The following is a 22,810-nucleotide window of genomic DNA, read 5'->3' on the forward strand; positions in this document are numbered from 1 at the left end:
GCAGGGCGGGCGGCGCGGGGCCTGCGTCCCGCCAGCGAGACGTCCCGGAGCAGGTCTAGCGCCGCGTGTCTGGTCGGCTTCATACGTGCCCGAGCTTCATGCGTGTCCAAGCATCCCGGCTTCGTACGTGGGTTTGAAGTCCCGGGCAAGCCGGATGCCCTGGTCTGTGCCGGGGAGAGTGGGGCGCCGGAGGGTCGGGTTGTGCGCGGCGATGCTGGGCACCCTAGGGCCGGGGGGAGGGTCGCCTGTCCCCGAGCCCGGTGTCGTGTCCGTGAGCCTGCGGCGCAGGTGGCAGAGATGCTGCCGTGGGCGCCGCAGGCTGAGTTTTATTTCTGGGGAGCTCGCATTGTGCAGCGTGGTGGGCACGTGGGGCCGTCATGGGTGTGTGCAAGAACGGGGAGCCTCGGGGGTCTTTCCAGCTTGTCCTGCGTGACCAGGGACAAGTCCTCAACCGCGCCTTTCCTTGCAGTACGCAGCTGTAAAAGCATGATAGCGCTGCCTTGCATAAGAAGGGTGTCCGATGCTTGCGTCCATTGAGATCTATTTTTTGAGGTACTTGGATGCTGGGGGCGACAAACATGGATTCTTACATTACGATGGGGCTGAGGATAACAAGGCCGGGGAAGACTTTGGCATAGGGTGTCTTTTGCCCACAAAGAGCTATTTTATCAGTACTTTAAACCTCAGAAATAAGTTAAGCGTGGACATGTGTGAAGCCTAACGTACCAGCTACAGACTTTGTACAAGGGACTGTTCTCACTAGACCGTTTTCTGTATTAAGAGACCAACCCCAAGCCATCCTTCAAAATGATGCTTCTCCATTTCTGGTTGAAGGCCACTTCTGTTAAGCCTCAGGTTTGGTAAGTCCCTTGCATGGACAATTAAGCCAGATTTCAGTTTACAGATAGCTTGTCTTTTCCTACGGCTTAGGTCTGCGTTCTGTTACGAGAAGGGCACTTATTTGGACGTCAGACTTTATAGACTGCCGTGGAAAGAGAGCGCGCACATGGGTCAGCAATGCAGATCTGAATTGCAGACTGATCCATAATAACGCAGCTATTAATGAAGGAGGGGAAAAAAAAGTAAGAGCGTTAGTTCATTTTTGAAAATCAAATCCAGACCCAGGATTTCCTTTGATGATTTTTCTCCCTATGTCTTCTGTCACTTGAAGACGCTGTAACAAGGGGTTATGACTAGATCATTAGATGCGACTGCAGAGTGATTTAAGCCATGAATTATATGATTAGTCCTGTGGAGACAAAAGGATAAGTTAGTTGCACTTCCAGCTCTGCTCTGCCTATACAATGACCCTCTAAATAATTGGCCACTTGTTTGCTGAGGATCTGCCATTAGAGTTAATACGGGAATTTTTCCACTCATCTTTTATGTGCCTCCAGCATTAATAAGTAGGTGCTGGACACCTATGTAATACTTTGAAAGCAATGGACTGCAACCTGGTTGTTGCTCTGCACAATTTATGATGTACCACAGGCAATATAAGAGAGGGCAGCAGCACAGGAAGAAGACTGTTTTCTCTACCGGCGTGCTATAAGGAGTCATACACAACTGGGGGGAAGTTGGCAGACCAGGCACCATGGAAATGAGTAAATGGTGAGATTATAAAAGTTAGCCAGTGCTGGTAAGTGTGAGAGATAACAAAGAAGTGGCCTGAAGGATGATCAGCACGGAGCAGGTCAGAACATGGTGACTGGGGGAATTAGGAAGAGGTTACAGAAGGGAAGTGAGAAGCAGCGTGATCAAATTGATTATCAATGTGGAAACTGAAAGTGTTCTCAGTGAAAAGTGCTGGACTCAGGAGAGAGGAAGGAGAAGCGGAGGAGACGGTGGCTAGCGCTCGAGTGCGTTTTACTGCTTTCTGCTCTCGGGCTCTGGCCTGGGAGGGTGGTTGGGAAAGATGTTGCAGCAGTCACTGCTACTTCGTATCGTTTACACACACTTCCTCCTCCGCTCCTGGACGACAGGATTGGCACCAGAGCGTCCTTCCTGTGCACGAGGCTGAGGGGGGACCCCGGGGTGGCGCCAGTCTGCTGCTGCAAGAATATCTGGGAGACGCAAAAAAATCTGCTGGGTTCACGTTTCTAGGAGCATTTCACTTCCTGTGCCCTCGCTGGCTTCTCCAGTCGAGGGCTGCCTTAAATTGAAATGTGTCCCCTGTCGCAGATGTGAGAGGAGAGCGGACTGCGTGCAGATGCAGCTACCATGTGTCTGTGGAGCCTTCACAGTGCAAAGGCTGATTTTTAGTGCAGTATTGCTATGCGCTTACATTTTCTCTTGTGGACTTTCATACTCCTTTCAGGGCTTGGCGATTACCAAAGCCCGGCTAGTGTCATCATCTGCCCTCGCTCAGCTGACTTAAACAAAGCTCTGGCTATTGACACCGGTTGAGATTCTGGCCTGTGATGGCGTTTTTCCTTGCATCACTATCAGGCCTCAGTCGCTGATCTCTCTGCTTGCTGTCACAGGAGAGCAGCTGCAATACTAGCTGTCATGTCTGGTCTTTCCTGGACCTCTTACATAGAGATCAGAGATCCCTGCAAGTGACGGTTCAGAACTTCTTTATGGGCAAGATCAGGGACAAGACTTATTCCACTTAGAAATAATTGAAGCGTTTGTCATGGTAATTTGGAGGCAGCCTATGCACTGGGAAAAGTCTGGACTTATAGCTTAGGAACATTTCTTTAAGAGTGGAAAATTTGTGGATAAATTTGAATCGGTTGCAGATACCTGCTCTACCAGATCTAAGATGCTGTGCTGTGGTACCCAGATTATAAAAAGAGCTTGGAGATTTCTTTCAGGAGTAGAAATAATAGCAATATCCTGGTTTTTAAGTTCTCATCTTTCAGTTAGCACGTCCAGCTCCTAGAAACCCATGTGGGATCTCAAATATGCTTGCGTGCTACAGTGAGAGGCAGGTCGTAGGAAGAGAAGTTGAGCAGCAGTCTGAAGGAAAAGAGCTGATCCCTTTTTGGTGTCTCTCCAGAAATATAGCTATGTGCAGTTTCAGTGGGATACCACTCCTTATAAAATCATGCTGATACATTTAGAAAAGCAGTTCTGCTTTTTGGAGAGAACTGGGTCTCACCGGGAAGATACTTGTTGTCCATATCAGGTGAGGCCACACACAGTGTCCGCAACAAGCTCCTTTCCTTGTCCATTTGATAATGAATTCGTCAGGTTGAAACCATGTTGGATCCTCTAGCGAAATGTGTAGGTCTCCCTCTAAAACAGAGTTGTTTATGTGAAGGATCTGGAGCTTTTCTTACATCCTGGTGTTGATGAGGCATCTCTGTAGCTGTTCAAGATGTGGTATGGAAAGACTCTGCATGTGCCTTGTATGGAAAAGCCTTTTGACAGCCGACATGGGCTCCACTGATCGCTGTGCAGCTCGGATCTACGTTTTAGGCATGCCTGTACTAAGGCTTGCAGAGAGTGATAGAAGATGAACCTATATTGGCAAAAAAAAGGATTTTTGCTTGTTCGGCTTGTAGGCTTGATCAGTGAAAGAAGCCAGTGAGAGAGAGCAGTTCTGTGCTATATAGGTGCATTGACACCACTGTGTCTTTTGTAGGCACAGAAAGGTTGCAGGAAACCCAACACCACTAACCAGGATGGCTGCACCAGCAGAACTGTAGGTCTGATCTTCGAGTTAGACCTGAACAGCCCCTCACAAACTCTTGACCTTTTATTCTAAGCAGTTTTCTTTAGTATGAGTCAGGCCCAGTCCTCTCTTGCATCTCCTCTAGTTTCTGGTGCTCTTTCCTTGCACACAAGTACAGTATGTCACAGCCCTGCTTATATTCAGCAAGTCTTCCAAGTCACCTTTATTTTTGCAGAGACTAGTTGTCTATAATTTTGAGCCTCCTGCCTGCTATTGCACATGGGGTTTTACAGATGGAGGCCTGTGTTTGTGCAGGTGTGCATGGACAAGTCAGGGATTTTGTGTATTTCCCTTTTCTTTCCATGGTTGCATTCCCATCTTTCCTGCGTTGGGAGGAGAGGGGAGCACGTTTGGGCCAAAAGGGTTTGCTTTAAGCCGCTGGGGAACACTGTATGGTAGTAGGAGAGAGGGAGCACAGCGATGATCAAGTCGAGGAGTCACAGTCCTATTTCATTCCCAACCAAGCCTGCTCCTCCCACTTTGTTGTTCTGTGTGGACTTCCAAATCATGCCCCACTAATGAAAGGAGCACTGATTCCTCCAGCAAACCACTTTTTTCCCCAAGACATTGCAGCCTGAATCAGACTGTCCAGGTTAACCAGATAGCTGTGATGCGACTTGTGCTTATATCTGATGAGCAGCGATGCACAATGATCCCCTGGGGTTGTTGTTTTTTTCATTAATTGAATACAAATAAAGTTGTATGCAATGTTAACTTTTCCCCTTTCTATCACTTTTTTTTTCCCCCCAGCACATCGGGAACATATTCGTTTGATTAAAGCTTTGATTTAAAAATGCCCAGAAAAAGCATAGACTATGGGGCGCTCCCAGAGTATGAGAAGAGCCAGATCAAGAGGACCCTGGAGCTGGGAACAGTTATGACCGTGTACAGTCTCAAGAAGTCTAACCCAGAAAGAAGGACCATTCAAGTCATAATGGAAACCAGACAGGTAGCGTGGAGCAAGACGGCTGACAAGATTGAGGGCTTCTGTGAGTACCTGCAAGGCATGGCGGAGCTTATTAATGCTGATTGCTAATGTCCAGGGCTGATATAATGAGCCTTCGTCAATCTAGTTATGGTTTTTGCTGAAAAGAAGCAAAGTGCAAATCTCTTGCTGTAAACGCTCCTGGTATACTGAAATGTAGACAAGTATTGCTAATTAGGCCTGCATCCTTGATGATTGCTAATGTTAATGATGCTGACGTGCTTTTCTTTCCAGTGGCTTGTTCTCAGACTCAAGCTTTGGAACTGGATCCGTTACCTTGTACGTGAATAGTGTTACTGGAGTCAATGGGAATATTACCAAGCGAGGGCTGTTGCACGTGATCAAGCATTGTAGAACTTGCCCCCCCAAAATTAAAAAACCCCCCAAACACGCTTAAATAAAAAAAGAAATAATGTGTTGAAACTTGACTCAGAAGCTCTTGCTTTGGGAGACCTTTCCCCTGCCTCCCCCCATCTCCAAAAAAACAACAAAACTTTCATTCCATCTAGGATTGTTGTGCATAAGACCATTGGTTATTTTTCTTTATAGATAACCAACCAATTTATAGTCAGGTGATTTTCAGTCCTGATTTGGGGGAAAAAACCTAAACGAATCTCTTCTGGGTATAGATGGTAATGCATACACTCAAAGGATGCTGCCAACAAATGGGGATTAAAAGGTAAGGGGAAGTAAATTCCCAAGTCCTTTAGTATCAAGGCTTTGTGGTATTTAATTACTTTCTTGTTGTGCAGAGGGGAGGCCCATATGCCCGGGTTTGACTGGTGTCTGCCTGGTTAGAGGCTCACTGAGGTCAGTAAAACTAAGCAGGTGGATTTAAATTGGGAGGCTGGAGGTTATAATAGGGAATTTACAGGTTTGTGTAACTTTTCTTGATGTTTTCTCCTATGTTACCATAGGGGATCTCGGATTGGATATAGTTAGGTGCATATACTTTGCTAATGCAGTACATGCTTCTGTAATGGTGAAAACCACAGTTTTCTGCCTAGTAGATGCTGAACTCTTGGCTGCTTGTACTGTGTTGGGGAAGAGTCCCCTGTGGTTCAGTGGTAGCATCCTTGTCTACCTCACAGGAGACCTGGGTTCAAGTCCCAGGCACCAAACATCTGGACTCTTTGGATTCTGTCTCAGTGGCCTGATGGAAGATCTGCTTTTCCAAAAATTCCTGCCTAGGCACGTGCATCCAAGATCCAGGTGGCCCTTATCCAGGAAGATTGATGGTTGCCACTATATTGAGGGTTGTCTACGCTCCAGCGTAGCACCAACATTTCAGAAATCTCTTTAAACCTCCTAGCTCAGTACTGGTAACAATCTGATTGTGAGGAGTTCAGTAGGACTGCAAAATCTGCCAGAGAAGCAGGTTGAAAATATTTTGCGCTGAGTCAGACGCTGCTGATACTAGACTGCTACAGTGACCGAGGGAGTTGGTTTAAAGCCTGCTCTGGTCTCATGAGGTTTCTGTGACTGCAGTGGAGAAATACCCTAGGATAGTTTGTTTTCATTCTGTGGCAATTTAAAATGATTATAAGAGCTGCAATGGTAGGAGAGATGGGTGACAATTAGACAATCTAAATAATCCTTCCAGAAAACATGCACTTTGAAAAGTTGCATTTAAAATAGAATTGAAGCATAACTGTGTTGATCCTGAACAGGTTTGTAAAATGAGATATCCTGGCCCGTGTTTCCAGTGGTATGTGGAACTTCAGATTGCTGTGGAAAACGTTTATGGGCCAAAGTTAGAAAATACAATGTAGTGTATTTTCAGTGTACACCAGTGATGTAGTGATTGATACTGTAGTGTCAGGGACATGGGCCATAACCAAACTGATAGGGTTAGTTTCACGTCCAGTTGGAGTGAAGCACAGCTAGTGTGGATAAATGCTTTCCCCCCATTTTCTTTTCTTTAATAATTGAGAATATTTTTAATTATACAGGTAAGGAAACCAAAGTCTGATGTTATGCTGGTCTGAGAGTGATATCCTGCTGATATACAATGATGTAATGATAGTTAATAGTACTTTGTGAGGTTTAAGTATTTGTGAACTGCTCTGAGATGAAGTCTGCATTTTGCTCTGAGATGAAGTCTGCGTTTTAGGCTGAGCTAGTACAGTTCTTCTTATTAAACTTCCCTGGCACTTCCTGTTATTAAATCTGATTTTTAGTTAAATATAACTTTGTCAACTTTCAATGGTTTGACCTTAAATTTTCCATACTTGAATGTCTGCTTGCTTGAGCCTGATTTTATTTTATTGTGTTGAGACATCCAGTCATTTGTGAGAAGAGGGTTGGGGGAAAAAAATCCCTGTTTAAAAAAAAATAAAAATCCTGGCAGCCTTGTTTGTTTTGTCTTTCAAAATTTCCAGTCCCCATCTATTTTTGAGCAGGGACTTGATATTTGTCAGGGAGGAAACATTTTTTGGCTGGGATGGGTCTTTGGCCATTCCCATGAAAATCTGCTCCAATTTATCCCAGTTCTGGTTCTAGTTCAGGTCTCTCCTTGCTGGCCCCATGCAACGTGGAGGAATAAGGTTCCTTCCAACATCTAATGGGAATAGAGCTATGACAGGGGTTGGAAATACGGAGGAGTGGATTAGCATGAAGGGTGTGGAGCAGCACAGAAATTGTGCCTGTAGCTGTGAGGAATTGGGAATCTGGTTCTAGTGGTTGGGATGTTGCATGATGATGCCTAGGACTGGCTGGGCAAGGTGACTGAGAAGGAGTTGGCAGATGGAGTTGGAGGAAACCGAGACTGGAGGAGGGCTGGGAATGGGGCAGGACTGAATGAGAAGCCTCAGGAGATGAAACTGTCTGGCTAGATGAATATGGGACTAGGAAAGGAAACCAGAAGAGAGAAGACTGAACTAGGAAGTGATTAGAACAAGGGTGTGACACTGATGAGGAAGAAGGGAAAGAGTTTGATATGCAAATGTGCTGAGCACTTGCAGCTGCAGCAGAGCTCAGCGAGAGCTGTGTTTTGAACCTAAGATGTGCTCTGCAGTGCTGCGTACTCAGAAGAGCGAGGGCCTGGGTGTCTCAGACTTCACAGATACTTTGATTTTAACAGCTCTGTGCCTCAGTTTTCCCATCTGTAAAATGGGGAGAAACCCACCTTCCTCATAGGATGCTGGGATAATAAGTTCATACTCCACAGTGAGGAAAACCTGCTGCAAAAGTCCATGAAGATGTTAATAATTATGTCGTGAGAACAGGGTTTGAATACTGTTCAGTAGATAAGGTCTAACATGAGATTAAACAAGGAAGTAAGGTAAAACAAGCTAGTGAATAATTGCTAAATAGATGAAATTTGTATAATGGGCAAGAAAAACAGTATGCAATTACATCACTGAAAAGTGTCATAATGACTTCACTCAAATGCACCAAATTAAGGATGTGTAGAAAACAGGAATTTCCTAACGTTGGGATCTATTCTTTAATATGGTTTCTTTGTGCATAATAATAATGCTGTCTATTTATATAGCTCTTCTCACACCCTTCTTTCAAAACAACTTGGAAAAAGTAGTTAAGCAACATTATCCCCATTTTACACATGGAGAAACTGAGGAACAGAGGCATCTTGTGTCTTGCTTGTGGGTGCAAAATGAGTCAGCAGGAGTCATGGTTCTAACTTGAGTCCTGTGACTTATTCATGAGGGAATGCTGCTTCTCTCGCTGTGTGGGCAAGTTATATGCTTGCAAAGTAGAAGAACCGCTGTGTAAGTGACTTCTTGTAATGCCGGGAGGTTGAGGATATGGAGTCAGGGATGTAAATAATGATTAATAATACATTGGTTTAGTCTGTTGTAGTTACAGCAGTTAAACAATTGGTATGGAAAGCCCCGGTCTGCCCATGTGGGGACCTCTGGCCTGGCACTAGCCAGGTGCTTCCAGCCCCCCAAGGTACAGTGTGGACCCAGTGGCTCCCCAGGGCTGTGCCTTGCAATGACCTGGGCAGGTAGGCAGGCAGATCCCCTCCAGGCCTGGGTCTGGGCATGGATGGGTTGGGGTGGGTGGGCAGGGTGCACTTCAAGGCTGAGGCACAGGCCTGGGGGAACCACCTTGCACCCTCTCTTACCTCTACCTTGCCTCTGCCAGGCCCTGGTCTGTGGATGGGCGCCATGATGCTGGACTCGAGCTGTGCTTTGGACCACAGAATAGGCGGGAGTGGGGACTAATAGCGAGGCTTCATGTACCCCAGTGCAGGCACTGCTTGCTGCAAGCAGCCTGGGCTCCATGGCGGGCAGCGGGGGCCTGCCCAGAGTAGCAGGCAGTAGGGAGGCTGCGAGCAGCTGCACCGGGATCTGCAGAGCCTAGTTATAGGTACTAGACCCGCTTTCCCCTCCTCTCTCCCTCCCGCCTGCCCTGCTGCCTTTCAGTTCTGCTGGGACACCTGCCAGACTGCTCCCTGCCCCACGCTAAACAATATCCATTAAGCTATAACCCAGGGGAGGGCAGTTATTTTGGGCGGAGGGCCACTTACTGAGTTTTGGCAAGCCATCGAAAGCTACGTGACAGGCAGCTAGGGGCAGATGAATATTAATTTTCTAAATTTTTTAGGGATAGAATGGCGTGGCGGGCCGTATCCAGGCCGCATTTTGCCCACCCCGTAATAACCGGTTGTCACTGGGCTTATCGGTTAAACGATGAATCGTCTAACGGTTCACCTTCCTGTACTGAGTACTTAAGACTTGAATTCTTAATTAAAAAAATTACAGGATTAGTTATGTCAAATGTGCTGAAAAGTGTTTGTTTCAGTTCATGACAGATCGGATTTGATCTGCTGGAAATACAAGTTCTTGTAGTTGCAACTTGCTAACGTTTCTACTTGAAAGGGAGGAAACCTGGTTTAATTGAAAGTTGTGCATTGGTTCTTTTCACAAAATAGGCCTGTAGATTTCTGTTTTGTTGAAAGAGCAGGAAGAAACTTATGACTCTGAAGTTTATGTGGCAAAGTAGTTAAATGTCACCGGTGCTCAGAGTCCATCCATAAAATTACAACTTTTATTTCTATGGAGCTAGAGTGTGGAGATCATATCCACCTTGTGATAATAACTATGCTTGCCATAATGTATGTGCTTGTATATAAGCTTGCTCACAGATTCAGTGACAGATTGTGTTAATGTTGTTTAAGAAAACCTATACCTGGGACATTCAAAAAGCTTATCTTAAACATGCTGAAATACAGTCCCAGATATTAATATTGATGTTGCACGAGTTATGTCTTTTAGATAAGGAGTATCCTGATAAACTTAGTGGCACGATGGATGTCTTTCCCATCTCTAAGTTCTGAAATCCTGTAAATATTGAACGAATTATTAAGAATAAATGGCCTGCTAGTATGTTGGTACATACTCCTCATGTTTTGGCCCAGCGGGCAGAAATTTAACTTAACGAGCAAGATAAAGTAGCCGAGGGGAAGGTATAGAGTTAAAGGGGTTAGTGCTATGCTGAAGTTTGGGATAATGCCACATAGCATCCACCAATGCTTTCTCTTTCTGTTGTCTGACTATCGGTAGTTTTCTGGAGCGGAGTATTGAAGCCCTTCTGACATTTGCTATAAATGTAGGATCTGTTGAAAAGCAACAAATGCTTGCTCAGAAAATATTATACATACGTTTAATACATTTTTAAGTGAAGCTTGTTGATAGCCTCGTGGGACACCTAAGATCCGTGGCAACTCATCGCTCGGAGTGTACAGTGCCCAGGACTGGTTGGTTGCAAACTCCACAGTCTGAGGTACCCATGATATGGATATTCAGTATTTCTAATGTAAACTGTTGAAGGAATAGAATAGTCTTAAGCATTGTAAGCCTTGAAGTCAATGGGAGTTTCTATATTGCGGTCAGTGGATTAAGACCAAAACCAAGGAGTTATGTGGGAAGCACAGGAATTACATGCACGTGTAGTTTGTAGTTGTTTCCTGATCTTGCAGGAATGAAGTTTTGTGGGAGTAAAGACTGCAAGGCTGGACCCACGGTTATCCCAGAACAACATGCTTAGAGTAAGTGTGGCCATGTACCACTTGCAAGGTGCAGGTAGGGCTCTGCAGAGAGGGCGGTTGGCAGCAATGCTTAAGAGGGATGTGTTTAGAAATTCAAAGGATGGTTTTGTAAATCATTACATTCCTTATCTATGTCATTGGGCAATGGCGTCTCCATTCCTACGGATAGCCTACTGCTAAACAGCTCCATTGTCATTCTTTTCCGTAAAGAACGTGGCGCTCTGGTATTTATTTGGGTATCTTATCTATCACTGTTTTACATAGTTTGCATGCTAGCTCTGAGTTTTTTAAGTGGGATGGCAGCTGTTATGTGTCTTTCCCCTGCCCCCCACCTCCAAACAATGTGCTCAACATTGCTGGCGTCTCTCCTACAGTAGCTAAGGTTTTGTACTACTGTTGGTTTTCCACCTTTCTTCCAATAGCCATTTAAACATACAGTTGCATAAATAAGGGATATGTGTAGACATCTCATGATTTGCTACTCCTGCACATGCAATCTTTAGAAGTAATTTTGCTGTTATAGTTTGAAATGCGCAATTCAGCTCCCCAGTCACCTTCTCTTCCTCCCTTCTTCCTCCATCTGTCACTGCACCGTGCTAAAATCCCCTGCTGTTAATAATTGCTCCTTTTTCCATTTTGTTTCTCATTTTTTGGGTTAGTCTTTGGAATTGCAACTAAATGAACAGAAAAAGGTGGAAGCGAGTTTGCTCAACACTTGGATGCAGGTTATTTTTGTAACGGTTGGTAAGCTTTTGTTTTGTACATACACACGTGGGATGGGTAGCTGTCTCTTGTCCCTCGTGTACCCTGGTGCACGCGCTTGCCTCGTTTTTGTGTCCGTCCTAAAGAAATGCACTCCTCCAGACAGTATCTCTGCATATGTGCTAAAGGCTTGTCTGCATGAGAAAGTTATACTGGTATAAAAATAGTATGTGAATTTTTAGCATTACATTTATACTCCCTGGGTGGACTCCCTTAATCTGGCACAAGAGGACCTACTGTTGTGTTGCTTGTGGCTTAAACTGTGGGCCTCACAAAGCCACTTTTGCTCTAAAAGAGGTGGTGCCCACAAAAGGAGGGGACGGACTAGTGCAACTGTACTGGCATACATGGAAAAGGACTGATTTGTAATTGCTTCTGCTGATGTGTTGTAACATCTTACCTTCTTAAATGGAGTAGCAGAGATGCTGCAGCTCTCTCAGCCTAATGCAAGAAGCTGTCCTTGGTTTTAGAGGAGAGATGATCTGGAGAGCCTGAAGGCACAGGTCTTCCAAGTGGTAACAAACTGGGCTACACACAAAGGCTAGACCAGCGATTCTCACCATGGTGCTGTGGGATCCACTGAAGGGTACCACGGGGCTTGAGGAGGTATAAACACATGGTGGTCCAGGCCCTGCTTCTCCCCCCTTGCATCTAGAAAGGTCGGGAACTGCTGGGCCAGACCACCTCTGTTTGCCACCCTGCAGGGCACTGAGATTTATAGCTTTGCCCTGGTATAATACCTTGCCTGCATGTTTGACTGAGCAAGGGTTTCACACTGCGATTCCAAATGCTGATGCCACTCTGCCCAAAGGGGATTTCCTAATAGGAATAGATTTTGGTGAAGCCTCTGTTGGCATTTCTTTGAATCAAACCTACAGATTCTTTGTATTTTCTTGGAAGGAGTGTCAGTGAAAGATCATGGGGCCAGGTTTTCAGCTGACATGAAATCAAGTAAATCCATCGACTGTGCTAGAGCCTTACGGGTTTTGATCCACTGAGGACCTGGCTGGATGTGTTTGCCTGTTAGCCTGCTGCTTCATCCCTTCGTCATTCTGGGGGAGGCGAGTTCCTAGGGCTGGCCGATAACTTCACAATCTGCGCTGCACAAGGGACACTCTGCTGCTCTCGCGTTTCTGCTTCCCTTTGCAGCCGGAGAGATGAGGGCGGAGAAAAATGAACCGGAACAGTGTCCTTGCCACCCCGTACCAGTTCCCCCTGCTTCCTGCCTGTCTGCTCAAGAGTGGAGGAAACAGCCTGGCAGTGGCTCCTACACCCTCCCTGCTGCAGGGTTGAAGGATGCCGGGAGCTCACGCAGGGGATTAAGGCGTTCCTGACATGCCTCACTCCCTTGGGTGTGCAATTGCACCCATTTCAGGAGAACTCCTGAACGTGCCCATACATTTGCTGAAGGCCTTGAAGTTTCTAGTATTTGTACTAAGACTTTTTTTGTAATCCTCTTATGCAGTCTGGATTTCCTTGTGTTCCTGATGGATGCTTTTTGTGTCTAAAGCTCAATTTCTCCAGGCCTAGAAGGAGCTTGATAAGAAGCACGTGTGTGTGTGTGTGATGTCTGTTCCTTCCCTTACATAGCAAGATTAGCAGGGACTTGGGTAGATTGGCTCCTTGCTTCCCCTCTGCGGTCATGTTCTCCGTTGTGCTGACGCTCAGGGCTTGCTTCTGGTTGCAAAGTGAGAGGTCAGCAGCTGGGAATCAAGCTGATCCCTGCCCTGGGCTCCTCTGTTAGGTGTGTTGGGGCCCTTAAAGGTTTTGGGGACCACTGTTCTTTTTGCAGGACTTCTTAGGGTGACCCCTGCCACCTGCACTGCAGAGCTCATGGGGTATTTGTAAACTGGACTGAAGGAAATGTCACACCTTTGTGAGAGCAGCTTTCACAGCAGGTGTCCAGCACACAAGATTTCCTGAGCTTCTTAAAATGAACAGCAACAACATCTGCATCCTTAGTTGGCACTGCAGGGGGTTATGCAAATGTCTGAGCCATCTCTGAGCCAGCAAGGGGCTGCACTCATCCATGCACGGCTGATTTTTAGCCTTCTTGCTATTGTTCTTCGCGCCAAGCCATTTTGTACATTCTCACTGAGTTCTCCAGTATGCAAAACAACAAGCTGAACCTCCCTTAAGAAAGAGCCTTTCTTCCCAGTCCCCTCTCTTATTGCATGGTATTTTTATCGCATGTCAGATGATCCTTTGTCACTTTGGAGGCCTTTTCCAAAGTTAAGGCAGCTGATCCATAACAGCCATTTCATTCCTTTAATGCTTTTTGGAGCTCCTTTGAAGGAAAGTTTTTGGTGACTTGCTAGGTTCAGTGGAACATATTGCATTGACTTTTCCCTGGATTTCCACTGCTGATTCACAGCCAGGAGAACTTACACTCGGATGAGTTCATGGTGCTTTCTTGGAACGTGGAGAAAGTGTACTTGCGTGTGTAATAAATACATGCAGGCGAAGATTTTAAGGCAATAGGGTGGGTTCATGAACAGGGACTCAGAGCGTAACGGGAGGCTTTGGCCAAACTTCCTACCTTTTGCTGACTGACTGGAACACAGGATGCATGGGATGCTCCTGGTCCTACCCAGCATCACTTATTGCCATCGCCAACCGCAGCATTAAGTACCGCGGCTGTTAGGTGGAGTCTCTTTACGTTTGTTGTGGCCGCTTAGCAATTTTGAGTGCCTGCTTCAGACTTACCTTTGTAAAATAATTTCTGCAATATTTTCATCTTTTTTTTTCCTTTAGAACCTGAGAGGCTAGGCATGTTTTTCAGTATTCTTGATTTCTTCTCTTCTTTTTTAAGCAAACTAATTTTCTGCTGTGTTCATATTTATAGAATGGGGCTGTGTCGCATCTTCTTACTAAGGTCTGGGGTTAGGGAGTGGAGAAAACATTGGGGAGGGGACCCCCTTCCTTCCTGCATTGACTGGCTATTTGCAACAAGTGCTTGGAATAAATCCCAATCCCATAACCATGACCTGGATCAACCCTCTTCTGGGTGCCCCATTGCTACTGTCAGCTGTCTAAATTCACAGTGACTTTACAGCCTTCTGCGTAGAGGCTGATGGATCACTTGCTCCCAACAGTATGTATTTGTAGCCCTTGATGAACGGAGCTATAGGATACATAGGTTTTGTCCTCTGACAACTCTGAAACGTAATTGGGGTTGTTTGAGATTGGGATGCAACAAGTGAAAAAGCAGGAAAACTGGTTGCAGGAGTCAAGGGGTGGCCAGGGTGCAGACAGGGGTGTTAGCAAGTGCAGTGGAGAGGAAAGCTGGGGATGAAAGGAAGAAGAGATGGGACTGATAGTGGGAGAAAGGTACAGAGATGGATGCAGCTTGTTGAGGTCTGGGCTGGGGGGGGTCAGTGATGGAATTATTGACGTTTAACATATGGGGAGTAGATATTTGGGAAAGAGCTCTAATTGTGTAGAGTTGGCAGAAGAGCCTGTCAGAAGTAATGGCCAGCAAATCCGGGCTGAGCAGAGGACAATGGGGGTCACCCAAGGAAAGGTAACAACTGAAGCCATGCAAGGGGACTGTGCTGTGGTGGAAGGAGGAGGAAGCCAGAGAGAAGCCGAAAGGAAAGATGATTTTGTAGATGAGGGTTTCTGTCTTTTTTGGCTGCTGTTTGTTTCCCTGTGTGATTATTAAAAGATCTCTCTTTCCCCTGTGCCCCTCTTCCAACCTCCATCACATCATGGCCACTAGTTTTACTGTCAGGACCTGCCAAACGCCAGGCCCGTAATGAGTTTGCGGGTACAGACGGTCCTTGACTTACAACGTTCCAAGTTACAATGTTTTGCATTGACAATGGTTATAAATTGACACCATCTCAACTTTCTGATGTTGGTTTTGACTTTACAACGCTTGATCTGATGCCACGCCATGCCAGTGAACAAGATCGCTGCGTCGCCCATCTCCCATCTGTCCAAACTTCCTTGGACACTTTCTTTAAGAAAGCAGACAAGACTCCAGGAAAACCTGCAGCCACAACTCTTGAGAAGACTCCAGCAGAACCCTTCAAAAAGTCCAGCCAGGTCACCTCAAAGAAGCCCTTCCAAATCAATATGGTTGCTATTTACAATATAAATACATTAATGTAGCTATGTTACTCATCTGTAATGCATTGAGTACAAAATTCTGGGTTATTTTTAGTGAAACTAGGGTATCGGGCCTTCGTTCAGGAACAAATCCCCCATTTATAACGTTGTTTTCTATGGGAAAATCGGTTCCAAGTTGCAACGTTTCGACTTAAGACGCAGGTCTCAGGAACCAATTGTGTCATAAGTCTGAGGACTGTCTGGACGCCTGTTTTGCCATTTGCACCTCCCAAACCTTTGGTTTGTCTTCTGTGGCCTACATGGAGATGGGAGCAACTGGAAGCTCACGGAAGCCTGTTTTGTTTGGAGCAGAGTTGCAGGATCACCTCCAACTCCTCTTTTTTTCTTATCCTCTTTATTACGTGCGTTGCAATACCCCTCGGAGCCCAAATCAAAGCCCCGAGCCTCATTGCGTGAAGAACAGTAGAAACTCATAGCAAAAGCAGTGGGGTACAGACATAAAGCTTACTGTATAAGGTGAAACAATAAGTAGACAGAGGAACTGGATATGGGAAGACAGGACAGCAGCGATTAGGAAGATAAGCAGTGGTCCTGATATGTCAGCGGTCAAGCCACTTTTTTTGTGGTAGAGCTCACATTGGAGGAAAAATTCAAGGATAAGTTGGAAGGAGGACAGCGGCATAGCTTTGCTGTGGTTTTCATATTCCTAACATCATTGTCTGTCTTTGACAGTGAAGCACCCAAGTTTGGGGGTAACAGAAGCGAACCCCCAGAGACCATACATGCTTCAAGGGCTAAGAGTAGCCACGCTCAGAAATACAAGCTCTCTGAGTTAGCTTGTCAGTGTATGCAGTAACCATTTCCTCTTTCTTCAGCCTCAGCAATACCTTGATGCAGTGTGAGTATGTATCCTGCTTGCTACTACTTCCTTCATTTCTGGTCGAAAGTGACTGTTGCAGAAGATTTTAACACTAACTAAAATGAGATGGTCATTTAACATGATATTTCTGCACCTCAGTTTACACACCTGGGAAAGGGACGTAATATTAGTGGCTTACCCCCAAAATAATTCTAGTTAAGGAGTAATGTTTCCGCAGTCTCCCTAATTCTGTGGTGGCCTGTGAATACTGTTTGTGATGTGGGTTGTACATTTTTGAAGGCAGTTACTAAATCCAGAGTCGACAAATCTTAAACCATGTTATCTATTGTAGACAAATCTCATACCACGTCATCCCTTCACCATGTGGCCTTTTCTGGGGGCCTACACAAAGCATTAGGAGCTGGATTGTGCAAAACAACCAGGCAGTTAAATGGCTCGGTTGTTCTTACCTCTCCAGCGTTGAAACACCGAGTAAAAAGCAGCATGCTCCTGTCCTGCCTAGAAGAGGGAAATCTGAATTTCTGTAAAGAGGCTTTCACCATTCTGGAGGAGAGGTGGGATTTCCACATGCTGAGGCTGAGTTTAGACTGAATGAATCCTCGTAGAGAACTAACCTGGGATAAAAATGCTACTGGCAAATGCTGCTTGTGTCTGCTGGCTCTGCTTATGAGATTGGATCTGGAGGAAAAGCATTCTCCTTTTGGATTACACTGCACAATAGGAACCTCTGCCTGTACAACTTGTCTGTCTGGCAGATGGTTTGGCACTTCGAGGTGAAAGTTGGATTAACAAGGTGTATTGGAGCAACATTACAAAGCAGCATTTCAGGTGTAGGACGGCCATTGGGTAATAGCGTACTAGATTGGGCAGCCATCAGATTTGACAAGACAGATGCATCTCATAGATGGCGATGCAGTTGTATCCATAATGCCACAGAAAGTGCTGACATAATTGTGTAGGGATTTATTTAATTTATTTCTTTTCAATTAGGCCTCCATAGATCACGATCATATGTTACACTATTGTGAAAATCCTTAACCTGAAAATTAATTTTTTGTGCATCGTAGTTTGAAAACACTTGTTGCTGGACGTCCAAAAAGACAACAGTTAGGCTTTGCACACCTTCCCAGGATCCAGAGGTGTGTGCAAAACACTATTTATACTATTTTGGTGCCATTTTCTGAAGCGATTTCAGGCATGTCTGTGCTGTAAACCTACCTGTGCCGCCTCAAACCTACCAATCCGCACTATGGGGTCTGCCTCCTGGCCTGCCATGTCTGGGCAATGCTGTGAAAAGGCTGATTATTAGCACTGCCTAGTAGGGTGAGTATCATGCAGGCATCACCTGGAGCCACCAGGGATCCTGGCTTTCTCTGATTTAAAAAAAAATCCCTAATTTTTGGATTAAAAAAGTAACCCCAAATCCACATTTTCCATGATAAAAATGAAACACCCATCTATCTATCTATCTACAAATCTCCAATTTTCCGATTAAAAAACCCAACCCCAAATCCACATTTTTCTGCGATTTAAGATGAAACATTGCTAATACATATCTGTAACTATATTTAAATCTATAGATATAGATCTATAGATAGATATAGATCTATGTATAAATCTATAGATATAGATATATATTAGTGATGTTTCATTTTAATTGCGGAAAAATGTGGATCTGGGGTTACTTTTTTTTTTAATCAGAAATTGGTAATTTTTTTCATATCGGAGTAAACCAGGATCCCTGCTTATGACCAAATCCTATTTCACCTGCAAGTGCCTAAGTGCTACTTACATAGCTGCGTGTGATTTTTTTTTTTTTTTTTTTTTTTTTTTTTTCCCCCAGCGCGTGCTCACCTTTTTCTTCACGATACGCTTGCACAGCTATGTGTGGGTACCTAGGTGAGGGTGGGCCTAAAATCTGGATCTCCCACTATATGGGTAAGTGCCCTAACCACTACGTTACAGAGCTAAAATGTGGGAGGGTCTGCTTCTATTTTACTTACAGCAGGTACACACATCCCTGGGTTATCCTCTTCTGCCACGAGTGGAAGAAAACTCTAAGCCCTGCATCAGCACCAAAAATTGTACTCGTGTGGCAATCAGGCCCACGTAGGCGCTTGATGGTAAAATAGGATTCTGCCCTCTACTACCTAAGAGTCATTGAAAGGTCCCATGCTTCAAGAAGGATGTGGACAGGTGAGAGAGAGTCTGCGCTGGGAATCAAGATGCATGAGGAAAGGCTGAAAGAGCTAAGAATTATTTAGTCTGGAGAAGAGGAAACCGAGGGAGGAGTTCATAACTGTCTTCAAAACCTGGAGAACAATTACAGCAAGGATGGAGATGGGTTTCTTTCTGTGGCTTTAAGGACAGAGGGGATTTAAGGATTTCTCAGTGGCTTAAAGGAGTGGCAGGATTGGGAGCAATGGCCTCAAGCTGCAGCAAAGGAAATTTAGTCAGAGATTAGGAGGAACTTTCTGACTATGGGGGTGGTTGAGCATTGGGACGGGCTCCCTAGAGACACTGGAATCTCCATCCCTGGAAATTTTCAAGACAGGGTTAGACAATTGGCTACAATAGTTTGGTGAGGGATGATCCTGCCTTGAGCAGAGTGCTGGACTAGATGACCTCTCAAGGTCCCTTCCAGCCCGACTTTCTTACCCTCCTATGAAAGTGGTAAAGTCACTTTTGCTCATTAGACTTGGATGTCAAAGTCATCGGGGTGTTTCTGAAAGTGGTAGTGATGGGAACTGGCTGTGATGGGGACAATTCTCATCTCTTCTCCATTTAGATGTAAAGACTAAAAATAAGCATTCATGCTATCTATGCCCCTGTGGAAAAAGTGATGAATATTTTGCATATTTTCCTATTGAAAAGTGTTAAATAATGAAGTGCTGTTTTTTGACCAAATGTTAAATTAATCACCTTGATTTTTTTTTTTTTAATCAGTAACTCTTATTTGTTTTTTATCACTCTCTGGCCTATCTGAATTTCTTTCAATGTTGTTTGCATAGACATATGGGAAACACAAAGCATGCTGAGGTCTTTAAGCTTATGGTTTGTTGCTTCCTTTTTCTTTTGCTGTGCATATCCTGACTGGTGACTGCTTGCTTAGTGTTAGCCCACCATAAACAGCAAATTCACTTTTTTTGTTTGTCACAAAATAACTTTTGCAAAGAGATATTAAAAATCATGTTTTTCTCTTTAGAAACTAAACTTTTTCAGTTCTTGCTCATGGAACTTTTAGGTGCTTTATGCATTTTTTTTTCTTTCTTTTCTCAGCTAAGTATTTAGGGCTTGGTTTCTGTGGTCAAATGAAAAGATGAACATATGTAGCCTTTAACTGCGCTCGGATCATTTCTTCCCTTTAACAGCTCATTTGCTCTGTGTTTTAATACTTACTTACAAAGGCCAGACTTCCTGTCATGGTCAGTGAGTAAAACAGGGGCAGAACCAAGTGAACTTTGTAGCGTGCTCGGTCATAAATATGATTCTAGTATGTGCTGAAACTCTATAGTACCCAGTGACTTCAGACTGTATTTTATTCTCCAAATCCCAGGTTTTATTTTAAATATATATTTTATAAATAGATATATTAGAAATATACACACACACATATGTATACACACACAAAAAATACACATACATGTGTGTATGTATGTATATAAATTAGAAATAGAAATTTTATATAATTAGTAGAATATAATATGTGGAAAGGGCTAGTTTTATATATAAAAATGTCTGGTATTTAAACTGTTTTGCATGTATGCAAAAATTACATAGTAGGGTAGAAGACAGGGTGGCACCTTAGGCCAGTGATTCTCAATCAGGTTGCCACAATATCTTTTCCAGGGTGCTGTGGGATGCCAACCAATGTTAGCACATTATGATTCATAGGATAAACCTGGGTAGATTTCATATAGAAATCTTGTGGGGGGGTTTTCAGTGCTTCACAGCAGAGAAACTGCTCTATTGTTTTTTTTCTCTAGGCAAAAAAAAAAAGAAGAAAACCAAGAGCTGGCATTTTCCAAGGGGCACCGCGAGTCTGCTTAGAGGTCTGAAAAGGGTGAGAACCACTGCCCGAGACAGGTCTCCATTCATAGCACCCAATGAAGCAGGCTGTAGCCTACAAAATCTTATACCCTAGCGATCAAGTTAGTCTCCATGGTACCCTGCCCTTCCTTCTGCCTGACTTCAGCCTGACATGGCTAACCACCTCTCTGCTCACACACTTGCCATTCCACTGTAGAGATGATTTGGGTTTTTAATGTCAAACCATAACCTTTTCACATTTACTGCTTTTTTTCTTTTTAAATTATAAGATCCCCAGCTGGAAAAAGTTTATAAATTGTTTAGTAAAGTGTGTTGCTGTGCATAGTGAGAGGTTTTCAATGTAATGACCAGGACCACATTTGAAAATGATACCTTCTTCCTGTACACGCGTATAGTCAGTCGAGGCTGGCTTCATTGTCAGGGTAGAACTAAAGTGGTAGCACACATGAGCACATTATTAAGCGGGGAGCAGCTGAGCTGTACAAGATGAACAGCAGGGACTAGGGTCTTGATACAAAGTCCCCTGAAATCCATGCGGACCTTTCCACAGACAGATTTGGGTTCAGGGCCCAGAAGTCTTTATTCCCTGTGGTGGACAAGGGAAGCAAGTGGAGACACTAAAGGGCTTGTCATGGCCAGGACAAGAAGTCAGGGTGGTTTATGTTAGGAGCAGTATTTTGAAACACTGACCCAGGTGGAGGAGAGCCAGTGGCGAGGTTGTGGCAATATTTACATGAGGGAAAAAAGGTTGGTTCAGGAACTTCAGTGGTGTAGACAGACCAAAAGAAAAAAAGTTTGTGCTTAGATTGACCCTCTACAAACAAAGGATGGTTTTGCTTGCAGCCAACATCATTTGCATGCATTTGAGAACTGTTTTTTGAAAAAAAAATGTTTGGTCATTTGCATTACAAAAATTTTCAGAGGCGGTTGCTGTTTTGGAGAGAGAGAGAAACCTGATCTGACATGAGACGTGCATAATCTCGCAATGTTGGAAAGGGTGCAGGTGATCCCCATCGGATGAAGGGTGCAGGTGATCCCCATTGGATGAAGAGTTAAAAAGCCCTCAGTTCCCTTTTGCAAATAGACTCTGGTGTGGTTAGTGACGACAGTCGCCTGGTTCGAGTTTTGCAGAATCTGTGATATAACTATCAAACGTGGCTGACAATGGGAGCTATTGTGTCCTTTTTTGAAACCTGGGTATTAGTGTGGTGCGTGGTGCGCAGAGCGCAGGGCGGTGGTGTTGCTCACAGACTGAAAATGCATAGTCACCTTGGGAACTGCAGACACCTCCGAAATCTTACAAACCACACTCTAGATGCAGCGTGGAGGACAGCTTGACTCATAAGGACGGTAAAATCTAACGAGAGACACTGGTCTAGTGGACCTATCAAAGATTATAAGATGCAAAATTATTTCAGACACAGTTACAAAGGCTCCAGATGTGAGACAGTACAACTCGGAAGACAGGCCAGGCTCTATTTCCATAGTCACGTGGACAATTTAGCCGTGTGATGGACTGCCTGCTTCTGTGCTTTGTTAAAACCCAAGTTTTAAAAAAATCCAGGTCGTTCAAGAGTCTGGTTGCATATTATATAACAATTCATTTTAGCCAATATTTTCTACAAAAGAAGAACTCTGTGAAAGAGTCCATAAAACCACAACTCTGCTCCTTTAAATCCTCTTTTAAGACCCTCTTCTGCCATGAGTCTACTGACTATAACTGGATATGCAGCTTCCAAGTGGTGTTTGAAGTTCATCTTATTATAGATGAAAATAAGTACCTCTATCAGACTCGGGGCCTATTAGCCAGAGACAGCTGTCTCTTTCTAATGCATGTTCTTATTGTGTCTGTTCCTTTCCAGTTGCAGTCCTCAATCTATTTAAGCATTTTTTTGCTTAGCCACTTGGTGGAGAAGAAATAAAGCAGTCAGAAGTTTTGTGCCTAAATTTAGGGCAATCAATATATGCCCTGCTATGGTAGAGCTCTGGGAGATGTGCAAGTAAGCCAGGTGGCACCTCTTCAGCTGTAGTGAAATGAAGTGTAGACATTTGCTGGCTTCCCCTAGACTGTACAACTCCCGGGTAGAGCTGGGGTTGGAATCTGGGAATTCCTGGCTCTTGGCCACTTTCCCAGACCACTATACTGCACGTCCAGCTCTGATCCTGAAATAGTATGGTAAATGAAGGTCCTTCCGGCTCCAATCCCGTCGAGCAGCCACTTAAATGAGTTGTCAGAATCAAGAGGATACCTTGCTTGCCAAAGTAATCCCTTGAACCCCACGGAAATAACCTCATAAAAGCCTGGGTGATCCATAAACCAGAAGCCTGAAAATGGCTTTGGGGTTTTGGCTTTCCAGACTGGCA

The 22,810-nt window shown here is 44.5% G+C and overlaps 1 protein-coding gene across 1 annotated transcript in view; it reads left to right on the forward strand.

Moving 5' to 3' along the window:
• The first annotated feature begins 662 nt into the window (after positions 1 to 662).
• Positions 663 to 22,810, forward strand: part of PLCG2 (phospholipase C gamma 2) — an 83,962-nt gene continuing 61,814 nt past the window's right edge. Inside the window, exons 1-2 of the mRNA XM_019535936.1 lie at positions 663 to 860; positions 4,430 to 4,668. Coding sequence (XP_019391481.1) covers positions 4,473 to 4,668 — 196 coding nt within the window. The 5' untranslated portion in view covers positions 663 to 860; positions 4,430 to 4,472. The remainder of the gene's footprint in view (positions 861 to 4,429; positions 4,669 to 22,810) is intronic.

Source organism: Crocodylus porosus, unplaced genomic scaffold (genome assembly GCF_001723895.1).
Source record: "Crocodylus porosus isolate Cpor-Errol unplaced genomic scaffold, CroPor_comp1, whole genome shotgun sequence".
Classification (NCBI taxonomy): domain Eukaryota; kingdom Metazoa; phylum Chordata; order Crocodylia; family Crocodylidae; genus Crocodylus; species Crocodylus porosus.